Source organism: Mytilus edulis, chromosome 6 (genome assembly GCF_963676685.1).
Source record: "Mytilus edulis chromosome 6, xbMytEdul2.2, whole genome shotgun sequence".
In the NCBI taxonomy this organism is placed as follows: Eukaryota; Metazoa; Mollusca; class Bivalvia; order Mytilida; family Mytilidae; genus Mytilus; species Mytilus edulis.
Window position 1 is genome coordinate 60878016 of NC_092349.1, and position 19679 is coordinate 60897694.

At 30.6% G+C, this 19679-nt stretch overlaps 1 protein-coding gene across 1 annotated transcript in view; it reads left to right on the top strand.

Moving 5' to 3' along the window:
• The first annotated feature begins 1125 nt into the window (after positions 1 to 1125).
• The window catches only part of LOC139528030 (uncharacterized), a 29771-nt gene continuing 11217 nt past the window's right edge, over positions 1126 to 19679 (top strand). Inside the window, exons 1-10 of the mRNA XM_071323813.1 lie at positions 1126 to 1247; positions 5875 to 5935; positions 6393 to 6558; positions 7598 to 7891; positions 9085 to 9151; positions 10788 to 10852; positions 11590 to 11652; positions 14485 to 14532; positions 19106 to 19153; positions 19557 to 19610. Coding sequence (XP_071179914.1) covers positions 1231 to 1247; positions 5875 to 5935; positions 6393 to 6558; positions 7598 to 7891; positions 9085 to 9151; positions 10788 to 10852; positions 11590 to 11652; positions 14485 to 14532; positions 19106 to 19153; positions 19557 to 19610 — 883 coding nt within the window. The 5' untranslated portion in view covers positions 1126 to 1230. The remainder of the gene's footprint in view (positions 1248 to 5874; positions 5936 to 6392; positions 6559 to 7597; positions 7892 to 9084; positions 9152 to 10787; positions 10853 to 11589; positions 11653 to 14484; positions 14533 to 19105; positions 19154 to 19556; positions 19611 to 19679) is intronic.

Consider the following 19679-nt stretch of genomic DNA (forward strand, 5'->3'; position numbering starts at 1 on the left):
ATAAGGAATACGACAGTCCGTCCGAATGCATGTTCGTAGTTGTTTTCGTAGCAGTTCAGTGTTTTGTAGATCAGTTTGTTCCCTCTTATACCTGATGTTTTCCCCTCAAATTTAGTTTGTGATCCGGATTATGATTCGCTTGCTGTGGATTTATCATTGTTCTTTAGATACCAATTTTCGAGGTTCTCGTGGGTACAGGTGAACCATAAATTAAAATGTTCAAATAATTACCAATTTCCTCACGTTTGTTCGCATAGGCAGGTGTTCTGAAATCCACGAAAATTAGTGCCCACGAAAATAAGTGAATCCAGAGTAATCGATTTATAACTATTAAACAGCGATATTACTCTGTTGTCTTTATTTAAAAAAAAAATAAAATAAATTTGTCGTTATCCTTTTGAAAAGAAAAAGTACACATCATTCTTATAATATAAGTAGACTATTTTTGACTAACTGAATCAGAAATAATGAATAAGCATGTATTTAAACAATCTATACCTAGTTTCTTCGCTATCAGTGGCGGATCCAGGGGAAGGGGGGTTCCGGGGGTGCGCACCCCCCCCTTTATTTTTGCCGATCAATGCATTTGTATCGGGACATATGTTTTGCACCCCCCTTTGCCCTGGGTGCCCTGGGTTAGCACCCCCCCTTTCGAAAATTCCTGCATCCGCCCCTGGATATTGACGTTGAACTCAATGATCATGATATATTTACCCTCACGAAACATATGAATTAACACGCAGATTTAATTGGGATTCGTGCCACTCAATCTTTTATTTTTTTAATTAATTGATGAGTAAATTTTCGTGCGTTTTTTGTTGTTGTCACCTGTGTTGTTTAATTTCATTGGACTATAGATGGCTCTTTTGGTATTGTTACTCTCTATTTACTAAATGTTTCTTGAAATAGTTTCAGCTATGTAATCTCTTATGTACCGTCTGGGTACTTTGTAAGAAATGAATAAAAAAATATCATTTTATAACATATATAGAAAACTATAGACACTAAAGAGTTTTCTCCAGAAGTCAAAACGAATTTTACATTTATAGTTAACCTGAAATCATCACAAAGATAAATTCTTTAAAAAATAATTGCCTGTTTAAAGAGAGATAATCACTGCAAGGACGGAAGTGTCAATGACAAAAAGGAAGAAAAATGTAAAGTGAAGGTTGACCTATATTCATGGCTAAACAAAAATAGGATTAAAACGCAGGCAATCAGGTGAACTATATGATAACTGTATATAGGTATGTTGACATCATATATTTGTTTCTGTACGCCTCACTGCGCTTAAATGAGTCATCGATAAGAAACAGTCTTATATCAAAACGGAAACCCCAGTTTTACATCATATTGAACATTAATTCATATATAATTAGTTGTCAGGAAAAACATTGTACATGTCTTATATATCTTAGTATTAGAAACGTTTTAGCGATCCTTATCAATGTGTCGTCTCGATGCAAGAGGATAAGTAATAATTAAGGTATAACATTAATTTGATAAGTAATTTTAAAAGACATTCTGACTGAAAACGCAAACCTTTAATTTGTGAGACATTTATAATGATTGCAACGTGTATTCTGTACTGTTTGAGTAGATTATTTGAGCTTGTTGTACTCTGTTCTTCATACCATATTGTGGTTTGCTGTTATTATAAAAAAAATCAGGGAACTCATAAATTATAGTAAGTCAAACTAAGATGACAACGATATTATATGATCCATCAACCGTGCCATTAATAACAAAACTTAACGTTTTCAATATTTGTCATGATTTAAGTATGTTCCCTAAAAGATTTATCCGGACTGAAATATCTGTTTATTCACCACCATTTACGAAATAGTGAATATTTTTTTCTCAAATGAACTCTCAAATATACTATAATTAAAACAACGACGACAGCCTTACCTGCTGACGTTAGTGTAAATTTGAATTGAATTAACTGACACTCAAATCGACTCCACTTTCAAAGATGATGATGAGGATAACTATGATTATTATGATGATTATAAGTAATTGTTGCTTAAGTCCAAACAGTACAATCGTTATGCTATGAATGACTATATATCTCTTCAAAATTATTTACAAGAGATATCATTGGAAATAATAGTGATCAAAATGCTGATCTTATTATGACCCTTATCAAAAGTAATGTTCTGAAGAAGTAAATAACACCAGAGCTACAATAAAACTTAACATCAAAGAGAGACCGACAAAATTATAGAAATAGTATGTAGTTTTATCGGATGTGAATTGAATAAAGCATGCAAATGATATTTTTTATAATCAGAAAGCTTTGAACAAATTTAGTTCTACTCAACCGACAAACATTTATTGTAGTTTTAATGGTACGTGGTGTACTCCATTGTCTCTTTTTGGTAGTAATTTGTATGAAAAAGATTTAATTTTTCAAACCGTGCTTATAATTTTTCAATAACAACTTGTAAGTTTATCTTCAATAGAAATTTGGTAATATAAAGACAACATTTAATATAATTGTTGTTAAGGTATTTAATGTTCAGGTTGATAGGATATCTATTCGTGAACACCACCTTAACTTTTAAGGTTTAAAATCTAGTATGATACGTTAGTTATCGAATTACATGTTATGCAGTAAATAAAATACAATAACTAATTTTAAGTTGTGTTCTACACTGATCATTATCCGAATAATATAACTAATTAAATCAATTCAATTTTATTCACCGGATATGATTTGTCTTATACATGTTATATAACTTATGTTCAGGTTCAGAAATTATGAATACTGGTAAATAAATTAATTACAATTTATCAAGGACCAATTTTGACAATCGATTTGTCTTCTTTTCTGATTTCAAACAGAACAAAAGGGAGACAAGTTAAATATGTACAGATGTACTGTCAAGAGATTTGTTTTACGCGCACACGTAAAACATTAAGGTTTTTATCCAACGCTATCATAGGATTTAATGTTGTTTTAATTTTTTTGGGTTCACATTTTGTCGTTTTGGCTTGTATTATATTTCCCCTTGGGTTTATATGGTCTGTTCATTATATTTTGACTCTTTAAAATTCAAGAGTCTATTCCTAATTCCTATCATATGGCCTTACTAATACATTTTCGATCCCTTACAGTACTGAAAAGACATTAATTGTCGACATCCGGATATGATGTACAAACTTTTGCACCTCATGTTTGCGATATAACATCTTCTCTGCAAGTATATTGTTTTCTGTTTGGTAATAAATTATTAATCAAGATTCCTGTTACATCTTGTGATTAATTTTATTTGGCAATCGTTAATGGCCATCATTAGGGTTTAAGAACCTCATACGTTCGACATGTTAGTCAAACACGTTTTGTTAAATATACTTTTCACTGTTTAGGTCTTTAAGAAAATGTTGTTTGTGATTTATTTAGGCCCCTCTCCCAAGAAATATGAAAATTGAGGTTTTAATCCAAAGCAATCATAGGTTTAATTGATTTTTTTTTTATTTGTTTATAAAATTATAAAAATATTTATATATATACATGCTATTTACAGGTTATCATTTGGTACAAATTATAATGTGTACAAATAATGTATTTGTACAAAAAGTGCTTGTATATATTTCAGTTGTCTTCCTTTTTGTGTGTTTGAAATTTGTACAAAATGTGACTTAAATTCACTTATATAACTTGTACGTATATGTAAGAGAACGATAATTCCTTTCTTCATGGTTAAGTACGAGCGACAGCGAGTACTTATCATGAAGTGAGAGATTATCATTCTCTTACAAACTTAGAATATTGTCAAGGGCTAAAATTAAAGGCGAAACTGATCTGTTGATTAGTTGTATTCAAGAATTTGTTTCATTGTTAGTGTAAATCAAATATTTATAATTTGTTTTGTGAGTCTTTGTTTTCTCCTTGTTTTTGATTGTTATTGTCTTATAATTGATGCATGACTTCATTTTGCAGTATTTCATTCATTGGCTAGTTTTAGTGATGTAAGGACTTTCTTTTCATTTGAAAATATTAAAAATAATGTATTAGACAAGATGTAATGTGACACAGCAGTACAAAATATGTGTTTCTTGACTGTTAGTATGCATGCAAATATTATAATATTTGAGCGAGGAATTATCCTTTTTAAATACGGTAGCAATCAATAAATAAATTTCAGTAACAACAAATTTTATTCCTCAGTCAATACTTCAGTTTGGCTTTTTAAAACTTTTTTTATTATATCTGGGAAATGTTCTATTAAAATGCTTTCAAAAGTTTTAAACTTCAATCGATTTTTTTATCGGAATATTGGAAATAATAAGTAGTATTCTTTACTGATTATTTTTTAGGTAAATTAATTGAAATTATTTATTTTCATAACATTATGGGCAGCAGTAAACTTTAACTTTTTTAAATTTTTTATTTGTTTCACAAATAGTTATCAAAAGTACCAGGATTATAATTTTATACGCCAGACGCGCGTTTCGTCTACATAAGACTCATCAGTGACGCTCAGATCAAAATAGTTCAAAAAGCCAAATAAATACAAAGTTGAAGAGCATTGAGGACCCAAAATTCCAAAAAATTTTGCCAAATACGGCTAAGGTAATCTACTCCTGGGTTATGAGAATCCTTAGTTTTTCGAAAAATTCAAAGTTTTGTAAACAGAAAATTTATAAAAATGACCATATAATTGATATTCATGTCAACACCGAAGTGCTGACTACTGGGCTGGTGATACCCTCGGGGACGAAACGTCCACCAGCAGTGGCATCGACCCAGTGGTGTAAATAGTTATCAAAAGTACCAGGATTATAATTTTATACGCCAGACGCGACTTTTAATCAAAGCCAATCACTATGATAAATCCTTTCAATCTGGTAAATTTGTTTCAGAGCAGTTGTAACTCATTTATAAAAACTCTTCGTTTTGAATTGTAAGTAGGTCTGCATAATAGGATAACCCCTTACTAAGAACATGATTTACATTCATTCTTCACAATTAAGAGACACCAGATTCTACAATTTCATTGGTCGAGAGCACTTTGCTATATTCTAAAATAATTTACCTTATGATTTTTTGTAAAGAAATAACTGATAGCATTGATAACACTTCATTGTAAAATGACATTTGTCGAGACACCAAATAGAAGCTGTTTCAAAAAGACACATCTTTATTTGCAGCAACGATTCCTTTCGCTATATGAAGCAGTTACAATGCTACCAAAATAGGTTGTTAGTGCTTCTTTCTTGTAAATGTAAAGAAGGGCATCACTTCCCAATTTAAATGTGAAAAGCAAAAGAAGTTTTGCAATTTCCGATGCCATTTTTTACAGAACTAATCTTGCATTTTGAAAAAAAGTTTTTTTGTTTGGTGTTTGATCGTAAATTTAATATTGAGTTTTGCTGTTTTTTATAACGTACAAGTTATAAGTAAATTTTAGTCAAATGCTGTACAAATTGTACAAATTGTAATTTATGTATAAATTAGAATTTATACAAAATTATAAATAGTACACGACACATATACAAAATTAAGTATTCTGAAAGTGTCCTCGAATAATCAATTCAGCTAAAACCCTTACAAGGTGCATTTTCAAGCATGTTACACAATTAACCGAAGTTAATTTATTTGGCAATTTGCTGACTGTCCAGCATACCTTCCTACACCATGGGAGTTTGGTTGTATATTCAACACTACTGAAGGTTAGTTGCAAACAAGCAAAATAACCGTCCATTAAAAAGTTGTTTACGTTGTTTTGTATTTTATATGTTAAAGCCTTCAATGTTATCCTATTACAGATACTGTATTATTAAAAGACAAAATCCAGTTCTATATAAAAGTTTATAACTAAAAATATTCATTACTGTGTAATTTCAATGTTTTATATACTTTTGTAGGACAAATACACTAATGGATACAAGAGAAATGATAGTAAGGTTGTTATATCAAGTAACATTGGTAAGAACTGTTGTGGGAAACCTTTGAGAAAATACAAACTTTAATTTTGTACGTTATTAAGAATTTTCTTCATATTAATGAGGATACCAATTACTATGTTAGTCAAGATGAAGCTAACGATTCGAAACAGAAATGTCAAACATTTTTTCCGAATTTATAATAAATATATATCAGGATACAGTATATGTTAAGCAACAATAGCAACAACAAAAAAAAATAGCATTTGAAGTTTGATAGCACTATTTGTATGCATCTTTTCCTGAAATCGTACTTATTATTTGTAAAGTCTTCCGCTATTAAACACCAACAAAACGAACTCAGCACTTTTTGTATTAATAGATTTTTCATTTCAGAATGCAGCATGTTCATTTCAGAATGTATTTACATATAACACTATCATAAATAACATGAGAATATAATTAATTATAAAACATCATATTTTGATTTAAAAATGTAGGTCATATATTCATGTAGAGCGTATGAAATTAAGTGTCCTACGTCCAGACATTGGCATTATAGAGCTACAGAAATGTGCGTAAACGAAACCAACTATATGTGTTTATTTAATGAAATGAATTGGTCTTATAAGGAAAAATGTGGCGAACCGAATGCAATATCGATAGGTAAGTTAATTTCTATAATTTGATCCAAAATTATATGTATATCTGTTTGGCTTCTATATGACCCCTCCAAAAACAACATAAAGAAACAAAACATAACAAATCAAAAGGGTTAAATGATAAATGGTTGCTAGCTAAACTTCCATTGATTTTTTTTCTATTTAGAACCAATCAAAAGTTAATGCAATATGTATGGTCTGCAATAAGGGTTACATGAAAAAAAAAGGCTGGAAATTAAACCAAGTGGAAAGTATAGGGAGCTGGCCTAACGAAACCCTATGAAAGTTGTTGCAATAATACAAACAGTTATTAAAAAAGGGTTATAATTTTAGTTTCAATTGCAAGATGTTTGTTTTCAATATATTACTACGAAGATGTGGTAATACGACCATAACTGTCCATAATAGACCAAATGACATAGAATTATCTACACAGAAAAAAGCTATAGGTCTCATTACAACCTTCAACAAAGAGCAAAACCCATACCGCATTTGAAAGATTTTTTTTAGTATTCTGGGAAATCACGATATTTAAATATTTTGTATCTTTTTTTAACTGATAAGACCTCCTTACTTATAGAGCTTGAATCATGACGATCGACCAAGACAAACCTCCGAATCTGCAAGGTGTCCAAAAATGAACAACGGATATTATAACACATAAAACACTTTGCTATAGAAACAAGAAGAAATATTTCCTTCTATCTAGTTATTACACTAAACCGACTAACGCGAAGCATCTTCCATTATATAATATAAAAAGGATATATGAGATCAATGAATGATAAAATCAGTTCCACTGATAAATGGACATTTTATTGTCTATTTATTTGTATATTTATTTTGTCTATTTGAATTAGTTTACTCCATGTATCGCATAATGCATTCTATGTGAACTAATTATGATTCCCTCTCTACGCTTTTGTCAAGTAGTTGTAGAGAGATATAAATGTGAATTACACATGAGTCGTCATAAAATGGGTTTACTTTTAGGTTTCAAACTACCAGTTATCTTAAATTTTGCACTATTAAACTCATTATAGGTGCCAAACTAGTTCTGAGACCAGGTTTTATAAACAGTCAGTGCGATGAGACACGCTATCAGCCAGTGACATTCAATACAACAGAAAATAGTGATTGCGTTTATAAAAAATCCTTATGCAATAGTGAAGGATTGGTAGTTAATAGTATAGGTACAAGCGCCGGCGATACTACGTGTCGCTGTGATTATCGGAATGGGTATACCTTTGTAAGAAAACCAAATAACACGTGCTACTGTCAACCATTATTAGAAGATTGCTCCTGTTACAGACGAAAATGTGAAACATTGACAAAAGGTAATTTGAAATAAATCTATGAGCTTTTAATCATTTACAATGCAGATGGGTAGAGAATGTAGCGATTATTGTTATTCCATGTACTATTAGTAAATCAACTTATGGGGCTCGTGGGTCTAAATCTGTTTTATTCCTAATATAGAATTTCTCTATATTTTTCTAAAAATGAACTTTATCTTATACTTAATAGAAAAGTAAAATAAAAAAAAAATGGGGTCATTTACGCTCACAATCTGCCTTCGAAAGAAGCATACATTTTTGTAAAGGTACTTTTTTTTCTGTTGAACTAATAGGAGAAATAGAGGTAAAATCGAAATAAAAAAAGAAGATAGATACAGAAATCATTTAGATTTTATAAAAGTTTAATTAAAGTACAGCTTATTTGAAAATCAAATGAAAAATATAGGTCACCGATGAGTTAAAAAAGATATTTCAATTTTAATGCCACATAATGGCATTTTTGGACCAAAGGGCGATAATTTGAGCTTATTCAATGATATATACATTTTCAAAGTCATCTGGGACCAAGAAGAATTGAATTTTTTGAATGATTTTTGTACCATATGATAAGTTACAACTAATAAAATAATAAATAAAATTTGTATTTTTTTCTGAAATGTGTATACCCTTGAGCCTCCTTAATGTGATAAAATTTATAACAAGGCACGATAAAAAGGTTTTTGTGTTATTTGAAACATACATATTTATATTTGAGGTTTTTTTTTTAACACCAGTCATTTTTGGACCCTTCATAACTACTTGGCCCCGTGTTTCAAGCCGTATTTTGACCTATATTTTTTTTACTTTGTAAACATAGTTACATGGATACAGATATGTCGCATAGGTATTTATACCTTCTTATTTCTACGTTAATTAATGATTTAACTTGTATAATTATATATATAAGTTAAAACCGCAACTGCAAAGAATGAAAATGTAACCTATTTGTGCAAAATCCCGTCTAAAATTTAAGAAACAATGAGATACATTCTTGCCAAAACATTAGATAAATCGATAGTGGTAAACTGTTAGCAAAAATACATAATACTAAGAAATGTAAAGAAAAACCTGATTATAGCAACATTCTTTGCAATCGCAGTTTTATTCTAATACTTTGATAGAAAATGAAGACCATAAAGCACATTAGTACAAAGTATGTTCCATTGTTATTAAACGTGTTTTACTCTTTGTAGATTACATTTGTCTGCAAGTAGACCCGCTGGTCTTAGGAATACAATGTTTGAATATCTCAAATAATGTGTAAGTAGAAGTATAATGCTATGTCGCTATTGGAGGAATGCATACTAGTACTATGAATTATTCAAATACGACAAAGTAAGAAACGAGTAGATGCACGTTTTATTTCTCGAAATATATCTTTTTAAGTCTAAACTTTCTACGCTTTTTATACCTTCCGAGATAATGGGTTGTATATGAACCAAATTTTCTATCTGTTTGTGTGTCTGTCTGCTATACTTTCGTATACTAGTCTAATTCATTTAGTGTACGGTGCAAAAATAACTTCTGTTTCTGAAAACTTGTTTACCAAAATTTGATATACAATACAATTACGTCCTTTGGGTGTGTCATTCAACAAAGTCATGCCAATCTGACCTTGGCCTTGACCTTTGATTCCTATGAAAGTAAATCATTGGCAAATGGTGAATAGCTTTTGCACCGTCAAAAATAGAATAACCAATCTTGAAAACTGTTGTTCTTTAAAACATAGGTTAAACAAACTCGATGAGTGGGATTGGGTGTGTTATATATCAGTTCTGGTCATTTGAACGTTAATTTGACCTTTGATCCAAATGATAGTTATACATTGTCTGGATCGTGTTTGGTACCTATATTTTGTTTTGTAACACTTTGGTTGACAAAACTGTGTATGCAAAATCATCATACTGATCTTGACGTTGACCTTTATCTTCTAATCGAACACAAGTATAGTGATTATGTTATAAAAATGAATAGCTGAGAACGAAAATTTTCAAAACGCCCTTTTCTCAAAACTAGATTTCAAAAGATCATGTTCAAGGGGGTATCACACATTGAACGACAAATTTATGTGACGTATATAATTTTTCTGACGTCAGACACTCAAATCAATCCATGTGTTCGTAAATAGTAGATGTTTTTGTGTCCTGTTAAGTTGTTATACGATGATGACTGATGTACCCATATTTTGACTATTTTATTAATTGTGACTGTTTATTTAACGCATCATGTAAATGTAGCGGAATTTGATGAGACTGTTATTAAAGTGAGAGGGTTAGCGCTATAGAACCAGGTTTAATCCACCATTTTCTACATTTGAAAATGCCTGTACCAAGTCAGGAATATGACAGTTCTTGTCCATTCGTTTTTGATGCGTTTTGTTTTTTGATTTTGCCATGTGATTATGGACTTTTCAAATTGATTTTCCTCTGAGTTCAGTATTTTTGTGATTTTACTTTACACTATGTAAACAGTTCTAGTTTCACTTGATATTATTTTATTGTTTCACAAGCACATCAATCATGCATACTAAATTTGGTTTTAAGGCATGTTCAGCTAATGAAGCAAAAAACATTAAATGGTTGTGATAGTTACAAAAAGTACAAATACGTAGTATTTTGTTTTATAATACTATCTAACATAATGAATAGCAAAGTCAAATTGGCAACCGTTAAATTTATTAAAGTCAAAGTAGTTTACATTATTAAACTAGAAATTTAGGCAGAAACAGGTGTATGTTGATTCAGTTTTAAGAAAGTGCAATGCACTGATGAAAAAATACATTTTATACTTCAATTTGCATTCTGTAAGATAGTATGAAATACAAAATTAACAATTCAAATATTTTAATGGTTATTTGACTTGATAAAACTTTAGTATAATGCTATGTATTTTTCAGAAACGAAATTAACAAACAAGAAGTTATCGTCCATCACAACAAAGAATCCGATTTAAAGGCAAAAGGTATATGGCGTTATTGTTGTTTTTTTTGTTAAAACAAAATCTGAATTGCCGTAGATTATTTTGGTCCAAAGTCGGAGTTATACGGTTTTATTTTTAAATTTTAAATTACGCTACATCATTTTAATGCAATTCAATTCAGAAATACATGTACTGAAAAGATATTAGATGTTAATGTTAGTGCTGTGTGTAGACTGTTATTCCATCAAGATGTCAAATAACTAATGCCGTCATCAATAACGAATTGCACAAAATAAATATCACTGTTTATAAAAATATATGTCTCTGTCTCAAAAATGACATCTACTTCATCAGCAATCAAACTGGAAACTTCCCACTCTAGAGATTGTATTATTCAGACGTAGTTATTACTTAAAATGAAAGTCCCTTTCCTCATGCAATAGAACAAACTACGTGTCTTCTTTGCCTTTCATATGTAAGCATTCTTTCAATTTAAAACTTTACAATTTGAAGAAAAAAACACTTTGTAACTAACTCAATTCGAGAAAAAAGTTCCCTAAAAAGAAAGTATATTTGTTGTGTTTTGAAGATGTATTTGAAGCTGTTGACCCCAAAAATCCCATCACGTTAAAAAAGAAATTTAAAACATTATCTGATCGATATTTTGCATGATGAAATCTTTATACATCTGAAATAGAGCATTACATTTATTTCTATTTTTATCAATTTTCTTATGATACTATGTTAAATAAATACTAATGTTCTCCTTTTCATTATAGACAACAACCTTAGAAAGGTTATCATAGTATCGAGCTTGATCGGCATTTTGATTATGTTCTATGGTTAGTAACTTTTCCTTTTAGCTGTTCGTGAATGTATTTATAATCAACAATATTCAGACACACTAAATTAGTAAATTTATTTGATTTTAATATGTTTTTATATTGAAATTTTGATTTCAAATTGATAAATGACTTTATTTGCATACTTGTGACGTGCAGTAGACCAACTGTGAATTAACAAACATACCGAACTTGACGGAAAATTTAAAACGGATAGTTCCTTATCCATGTTATCATATGTTGATATGAAAACAATTATATGTTTTTAGAAACTGAAATTTTATATTTTATGTATTTCAACTAAATCTAATTGGATGAACATTTTCAGACTAGTGGAAACAAAAACGAACGAAGACAAAACGATGACCAGATAGATAAATATAAGATAAACGCCTATAAAATATATTGTTGTAATATTCAAATATGTTACTATAAAAACATATATTGGAAAGTTGTGTTGATGACAAATATTTATGGTTTTATACTGTAGGTGTTTGCGCTCCGGTTACATTTTTTATTTATTGAAGTAAGGGAGATAATTCGAGTACCTTCGAGGTGTGCGTTTTGTTCCATATTCCAATACCGGTGTGCAGTTAGCTTTAATAGATATAGCGTCACAAATTGTACAGATATATATTTATTATTCACATGTTGGTATTTTGTTTTCTGTCATTTTTATTCCTAGTCTTATTTCTTTAAAAAACAAACACATCTCACAGTTTGACCTTTACTGAAAGAAAAATTTTGCTTTTTATATATGTTTTTAAATGTTGAGTAGTGCATGTTGACTACTAGATGCTGTATTGTTTGTGTGTTATTATGGGCCGGCACTAAGCCGGTCCATTATATGATATGGGTTTGAAATTGCTACATGAGTTTATGCGGATCTACATTATTATTGTCTGCGATATATGAAATTTAAAAGTAATTTTAGGTAATTGAAATAAAGACATTTCTTTTTAATAATTTTTATATAAGAAGAAGATGACAAATATTTTTAGTAATGAATGTTCATTGTTTGATTATGCTCATAATGCGCGACCCGTATTCATGGTATTTGGGGATTTCCCAAACAAGGTTATTTTTAGAAATGTAAACAAGGTACATACATGTTCTTACAAAAACTTGTCGTCGCAACATGGGAAATGATTTATAGTTTGCGTTATTTTCTCAAAATAGTTATTTTGTATTCTGTTTTGATTATTATATATACAGTTTTTATCATTTAGAAAATCAATCTTAATAAAGATATTTTTACTTTCAACGTAAAGTAACTGAAATTGATTTTCAAACCTCTAAAATATCCATTTGGGTGTTTATTAATACTTCTCCATTTCCATACTCAATTTTATTTGCAATTTTACTGCAACAAAACAGATTGAGATGATAACGTTTGTCAAGGATTTGTGAGTTTTTACGAAGGGAGTAATTTGCTATACTGTCTGTAGTTTTCTGATTTTTAGTTGTAGTATGATGCAGTTTTTTTTAGACTGGCGTATACTCAATGAAAATATGAAGGGATATAGAGTGAATGTACATGAGACACTATAAATATCAATACATGGTTAAACCCAAATATGGAACGTTTTTATTGTTGTCCTTTATCTGAAAGTCACCATGAGCCTGTGGCATTCATTAATGATCAATATGTCTTATAACTGCAGAGACATATAATATGTCTTTGATAACTAGTAGTAAGTTCAAGTTGACCCCTTCGCATTGTGTGAGCAGAATCAATGGTTTAATATCATACAAACCTACATCGACCTTTTCTAAGAGGAATAACTTGATATTTGTTAACTGAATATGTTTAAACTAGATAGATCTATATCCCTTACCCAACTTCTTTACAAAAGATATAAAAATCTTTATAGTGTATTAGGAAGCAATTTATGGCAACTTATATTAATCCCTTTCCATTTTGCGAGAACTTGCTGCTAGTAGCGGCATTAACCTTCTCTTTTACGTAATCTACAAGAGTGTCTTTTGCAAGAGATATGTCTCTTTCTTAACACAGGTCATCCATTTATCTTCCCCTTCCGACGGACTATCATAGCTTCTTATGACCACACTCGCAAATGGTGTCAAGGGAGAGCCAAACATTCAGTCCCTAAAATGTTCTCCCCGGAACGGGGATCGAACCAGGAACCTTTCTGTTAGTAGCCTGATGCACGAACCAATACACCAAGGCTCTCCATCTATCTGTCGAAGTATAAGTCATACATGTCATAGAACATGAGCTTTTGTTAATGAGATTTTGTTCATAGTTGCGTCTTGGATAACCAAGATAATAACAATAAGGTTATCTTGACCTACATTTCATATATAAGTGACAGATTAAAGTTTGCGTTAGAGTCCATATCTGCATTACACACCGTGTAGAAATAATATTTTGTCAGCCTGTGATAGTCAGAATTGAGAGTCTTAAAAATATGTCATAAAACTCATTAATGAGTAGATAAGGTGAAAGGATGCGTTTAAGTCCATATCTTAGATGCGGAATACAAACATTTTGTCAAAAGAGGCAACTTTGATAGTCGCGAGTTTCAAAATTAAGTCTTGAAAATGAATTAGATTATATTCTATTTTATTAACTGCACTTAAAAGATATTCGATTTCATCAACTTCACAATTAAGTTATATTTTATAGCATTACCATAACTAATTGGATTAAGCCAGTTCTGGCAATTGAGGATTAAGGTCAACTCAATATACAGATTGTTTATATAATATTTTACACTTTTTTACACCAAAAACCTCCATATTTCCGTCCCAAAAGTTTGGTGCATGCACCCATTAACTCTCTTGTCTAATGTTTGGTTTGTGTTCTAGTTGCAGGTATACTAGTTGTGGGCCGACGTTCTATATTACATCATACAGGTAAAGTCTAGAGTGAATTTATTGCCTCTTTAGCACTTATGAATCAAATCATTTTGCACAATTCATAAGTACATGTTAGTTGCAATAAGATATACCCGTTCTTTCATTTTGACTTTTATGTAAGGCATATATCATGTATATATTAGACTAAGTCTTTATCTTTTAAAACATTCATAATGTGTACGTGCTAGTTTAATTATTTTATACTATTTAATAAATTAAATTCCTTACCAACTAATAGAAGCAAAGTGCATGTATCAATTCATTTTTCAATTATGCTTATTTTCCAAAAAAGTTTACTGTGACATTGTAACCACTACCAACCTATTCAAATCCAATTGTTCCTTCTACCAGACTACTTTCCCGTGACAACCGCAACTTGTGATTTCTTACAGACAATAACAAAATTGTATTGCGTCAAAAACAATTCACTTATTCAAGTTTGATTCAATTGTAAAAAGCTTGAAATCATCTGAGGTTAATGATTTACACCAGAATCGGACATATAATTCAAATTTAAAATACATAACTATTGCTTCTATAATTTTCTGTTTATCAAAAAGATAATTTCTACCATAATAGAAATAGATTAAACAACCTAACGGGTAGCAAGGTCGTCATATCGAGAAGCGTTCAATACAGTAATTTTGTCATAGTTTGGTGAAGTTGGTCATGGATAAGTTATGTTACTTTCAAAAGGGTTGCCTCAGTTCTTTTTCAAATGAGCAAATATAACGCAAGCTACATGCTAGAATCTATATTGTAAGCCAAACGATCTAAATTGCTGTTTTTAAGAAATTAACGCAGGATAACGAAATTGGTATGGTTTGGTTAAGCGATTGACATGGTTCAGTTAAGAGTCTAGAAATTCGTCATGGTTTTGATTACATTTATCATGGGTTAGATTCAAATAAATACATATTTGTGGCACCTTAATATTGATAGTTTGTTTGAAGTCGATAGTGAAAAATTACACTAACACAATTAACTAATTAACTAAAGATAAAAAAAAAAGCCTTTTAACCAAATTTGGTGGGCGTTAACGACAAATCGTACATTGATATAGTTTTGTATCCCGCGTAACGCATTGCGACGCCAATGGAAATATTGGGCTTTTGTTCTTCCGTCTGTCCGTACGTTTGAGCGTTCGTACGTCCGGTCTAACGTGTACAATTCTTGCCAGATTCTTTTATGAAACTTATATCCTACGTATTTTTTAGCAATATATTGAGTTAATTCGAAATACAGTGCTGATCATTTACTTGTGAAAGAGTTATGCCCCTTGGATATATTAGTTATATGAAAAATTACATTGTTAACACTCTCATATGTACGATTGTTGCCAGAATTTTATGAAACTTACATCGGAGGTTTATATTAGCATTGGATGAATTTGAAAATAGGTGCCGATCAAATAATTTAAAAGAGTTATGCCCCTTGGAAATATAAATATATGGAGAACTACATTGTAAGCGTTCTCATAAGAACAATTCATGCCCGAATTGATGAAACTTTAATCAGAAATTGATATCAGCAATGTTTAGGACTTATTTGAAAATTAATACCGATCAAATATTTTTAAAAGAGTTTTCCTATTTGGAAAATTGTCATATGGGCGCCCTAATGTGTACAACTCTTGCTCGATTTTTATGAAACTCTTTTTTATCATCAATGTACTTGAAGAGTTCAAAATCAGAACTGATCAATAAAGAGTTATGCGCTTGAAAATATTGATTTTATGAAAAATTACAATGTTATCGCTCTCTTTTGTTTAATTGTTGTTATGATTTTATCAATCTTATATCTAAGGTTTATATAACATTATTTAAAACACTTTTATAAATAAATTCTGATCAAATATTGGTTATGTCCCTTGTAAATAAAAATTATAATGGAATTGATATTGCATTTACACTGAAGCCTTCATTATTGTAAAGATATTTTTAAAAGAACAGAATGGACTTTAATTTGTTTAGTTATTGCCCTTGTACCTTAGATAAAAAAAAATGTGAGCAACCGAGAGATAATCTGTTTTTTGTTCTTTTATTCTTTTTGGTTTGTTCATAACATATAGATATAATATATATAACCACTTTACCGACCGTGCAAGGGCTATATAGCCAGTCAAGTTCGTTAAAAGATTCCATTTGTTGTATTTGATGATATAACAACGTCTTTTATTCTCTAGCTTTCGAAATAAAAAACTACAACATGAGAAAGCGTTCATTCTGTTTCACCTAGACTGTACTCTTCATATGTCCATTATGAGCTCTGTACGGCTTAATGTTTGACTCGAAAAGATGAGAAATCACAGACAATAAGAGGAATATTGGTAGCAGTATTCCTGTCTGAAAAAAAAAGAAACATTTTGTCTTAGATTTCTGATTTTTTATTAGTTGTTGTCGGCTTTGAATATATACTCACAGATCAGTTCTTTCTTCAATGATTTTGTTACTTGACTACTTTGCTTTGTATCGATCTGATTTGTATAGTTAACTTTGTTTCGCTGTTACATGTATGCCCAGGTTAGGACAAGGGGGTGGTTGGGTGCCCGTAATTATTTAAACCACGCCATATTCTTTCTGACCTTATATAATATCTACGGTCTGTAATGCACTGGCTATCATTTTTTCCCTGTATATCATATTTGTGTGTTTGCTTATAGTTTTGAACGTAAGTCAGCTTGTTAGTTTTCTTATTTGAATTGCTTAAGCTTTAATTTTGTCAGTACCTTTAGTTACTTGCAAAGATGTATGAGTTTTGTTAATTGTCGAAGACCGTACGGTGACCTAACATTTACGTTATTTTGTCGAGGGTGGATAGTTGTTAATCATTGGTAGTCATACTGCATTTACTATTTGTACATTACCATGTGATTTCCTATGTCATATCTGGGACTACTATAGTATAATAGTCCCAGGTCATATTGCATTCCGAATACAACTACTTTTAAAGAAAACTACTATAATTGAAATGCATTTATATATACTTTAGTGATTTCTTTATACGTTCTTGCTCTATAATTTCGATAACTGTTTTGATAATATCTTAGCTTTACCGTAGTCGACTTACTTTCTCAAGCGATGTATTTTTGAGAGTTGAAGATCATCGTTAATGTGTGTAATTCAGATCTAATCGTATGTGAACAGAACAACAGCATAAGAAAAAAGCGACCCTACATTGCCTCAATATAGCACTGGTGTCAACGTGATGATCGTTACTGCAATTACGATCATCCCAATATGGCGGACACAAATTTAGGGAAATTTTAGAAGGTTGATTTCTCCACTTTGATTGTTTATTTTCAGATTTGTTTTATCTCGAAATATTGAGGACATGTGCATATACACCTGCTAATTCCCCCTTCTGTCATTGCTTATTGACAAATAGCGGTGATCCTTACAGCTCATTTTGTCTAGTTTTGCAAGTCCAAGTTACGATCATCCATAGACGAAGGTACGATCATCATCGTGTTGTTTTGGATCTCGATTTTCGTTCTTCTGGTCGTTTGTCTTTCATTTAAGAAACACATATTCAATGACAATGCTTATTAAGATATTTTTTTATATAAAACAAATCTTAAAATAAGCTGTAAAAGTGGAGAAATCGGCCTTCTTAAATTTCCCTAAATTTGTGTCCGCCATATTTGGATGATCGTAATTGCAGTTACGATCATCACGTTGACGCCAGTGAAAATAGGATAGAATGGGTTAAAACGAAAAAAGGTATCAGCGAAAATATTGTATAATAGTATTTTAATAGTTGTACACAATATCTATTTATTTTTATCGTCACAATTCCATCATTCACGATAGGAACTGAATCATGTCGAACATGAACTAAACCATGACACTAATGAACCGAACCATGACACCAAATTTTCTGTAATCTTGAATTGTCTGCAAATGTATGGAGTTTAAGGAATAACTGACGGCAGATGTATACCATAACGAAATATTGATGTAACACACAGTAAAGAAATCACTGTACTTTATGCATTCGAAACAAAGAACAACTTATAAATTTTGACATACGCAAGCACTATTATATGTCAAATTATAACTATATTATTAAAACTTTTGTGTACTAACATGCTAGCTATAAACAAAGATACTGACCAGCTTGAGTTTATATTCAGAGGTTCCTTAAGCGAAAGATCTGAATGTTTATATTGTGTCATTGTTTGTCAATAAAAAACACATAACACAAAGAGGGACGAAAGATACCAGAGGGAAAGTCAAACTCATAAATCGAAAATAAACTGACAACTAAAAATGAAAAGGACAAACAAACAAACAATAGCACACCTGACACAACATAGCAAACTTAAGAATAAGCAGCGTATCCAAACTATAACAAAATCACTGTACTAAACGCTTCTCGATATGACGACCTTACTACCCATGAACCCGAGATAATGAAGTATCCCTTGATATCAACTCGTGTTATACTATCTATAATTATTGCACTAACTCACTGTTATTCTTCTGAAGTTCTGATAGCAAAATATGTTTAAAATATTCTCTATTTACACATCTGTTTTAAGAATACGAACAGTTTAGATCTTTTGTAGATGTCAAGCGAAATGTCAAGCAATCGGATAGAGTATTGCCAGGAAAAAGTAAGTATGAATAAGTTTCAAATTACATGTAGCAGATTAAATAGAAACATGTTCGTTAACCTTAAAAGGAAATCCCTAAAATCGTTTCAACTATCAATTTAAAAGATTAAGAGACAAAACAAAATCATAAAGAAATATTAATTCAATTTTAACAAAAAATAATTTAAAATGGAATAGCAAAGTATGGGTATGGTTTTATTTTAGAGGAAACTATAAAGGCTAAAACAACAAGGAAAGGCTATGAATCGAAAGGGAAAAGTAAGTTTGATATAGTACTTATCAAGTCTATTTTCTTAAGCTTTTATGCCTTGTTTATTTGAAGAGTCTTTGTCATAATAAATTCCACTAAGTTAATTGTAGCTCTATAACATCGCTTTTAACTTAATAGAGTCATTCATTTCAGAAGAAAAAAATGCGACAAATGAAATACGGAGAAACTCCCAATTTGAAGACGAAAGTAAGTTTTGACAACTACCATAGATTAATTGTAGTTAATTTAAGATAAATAAGAACATGACTAAAATGA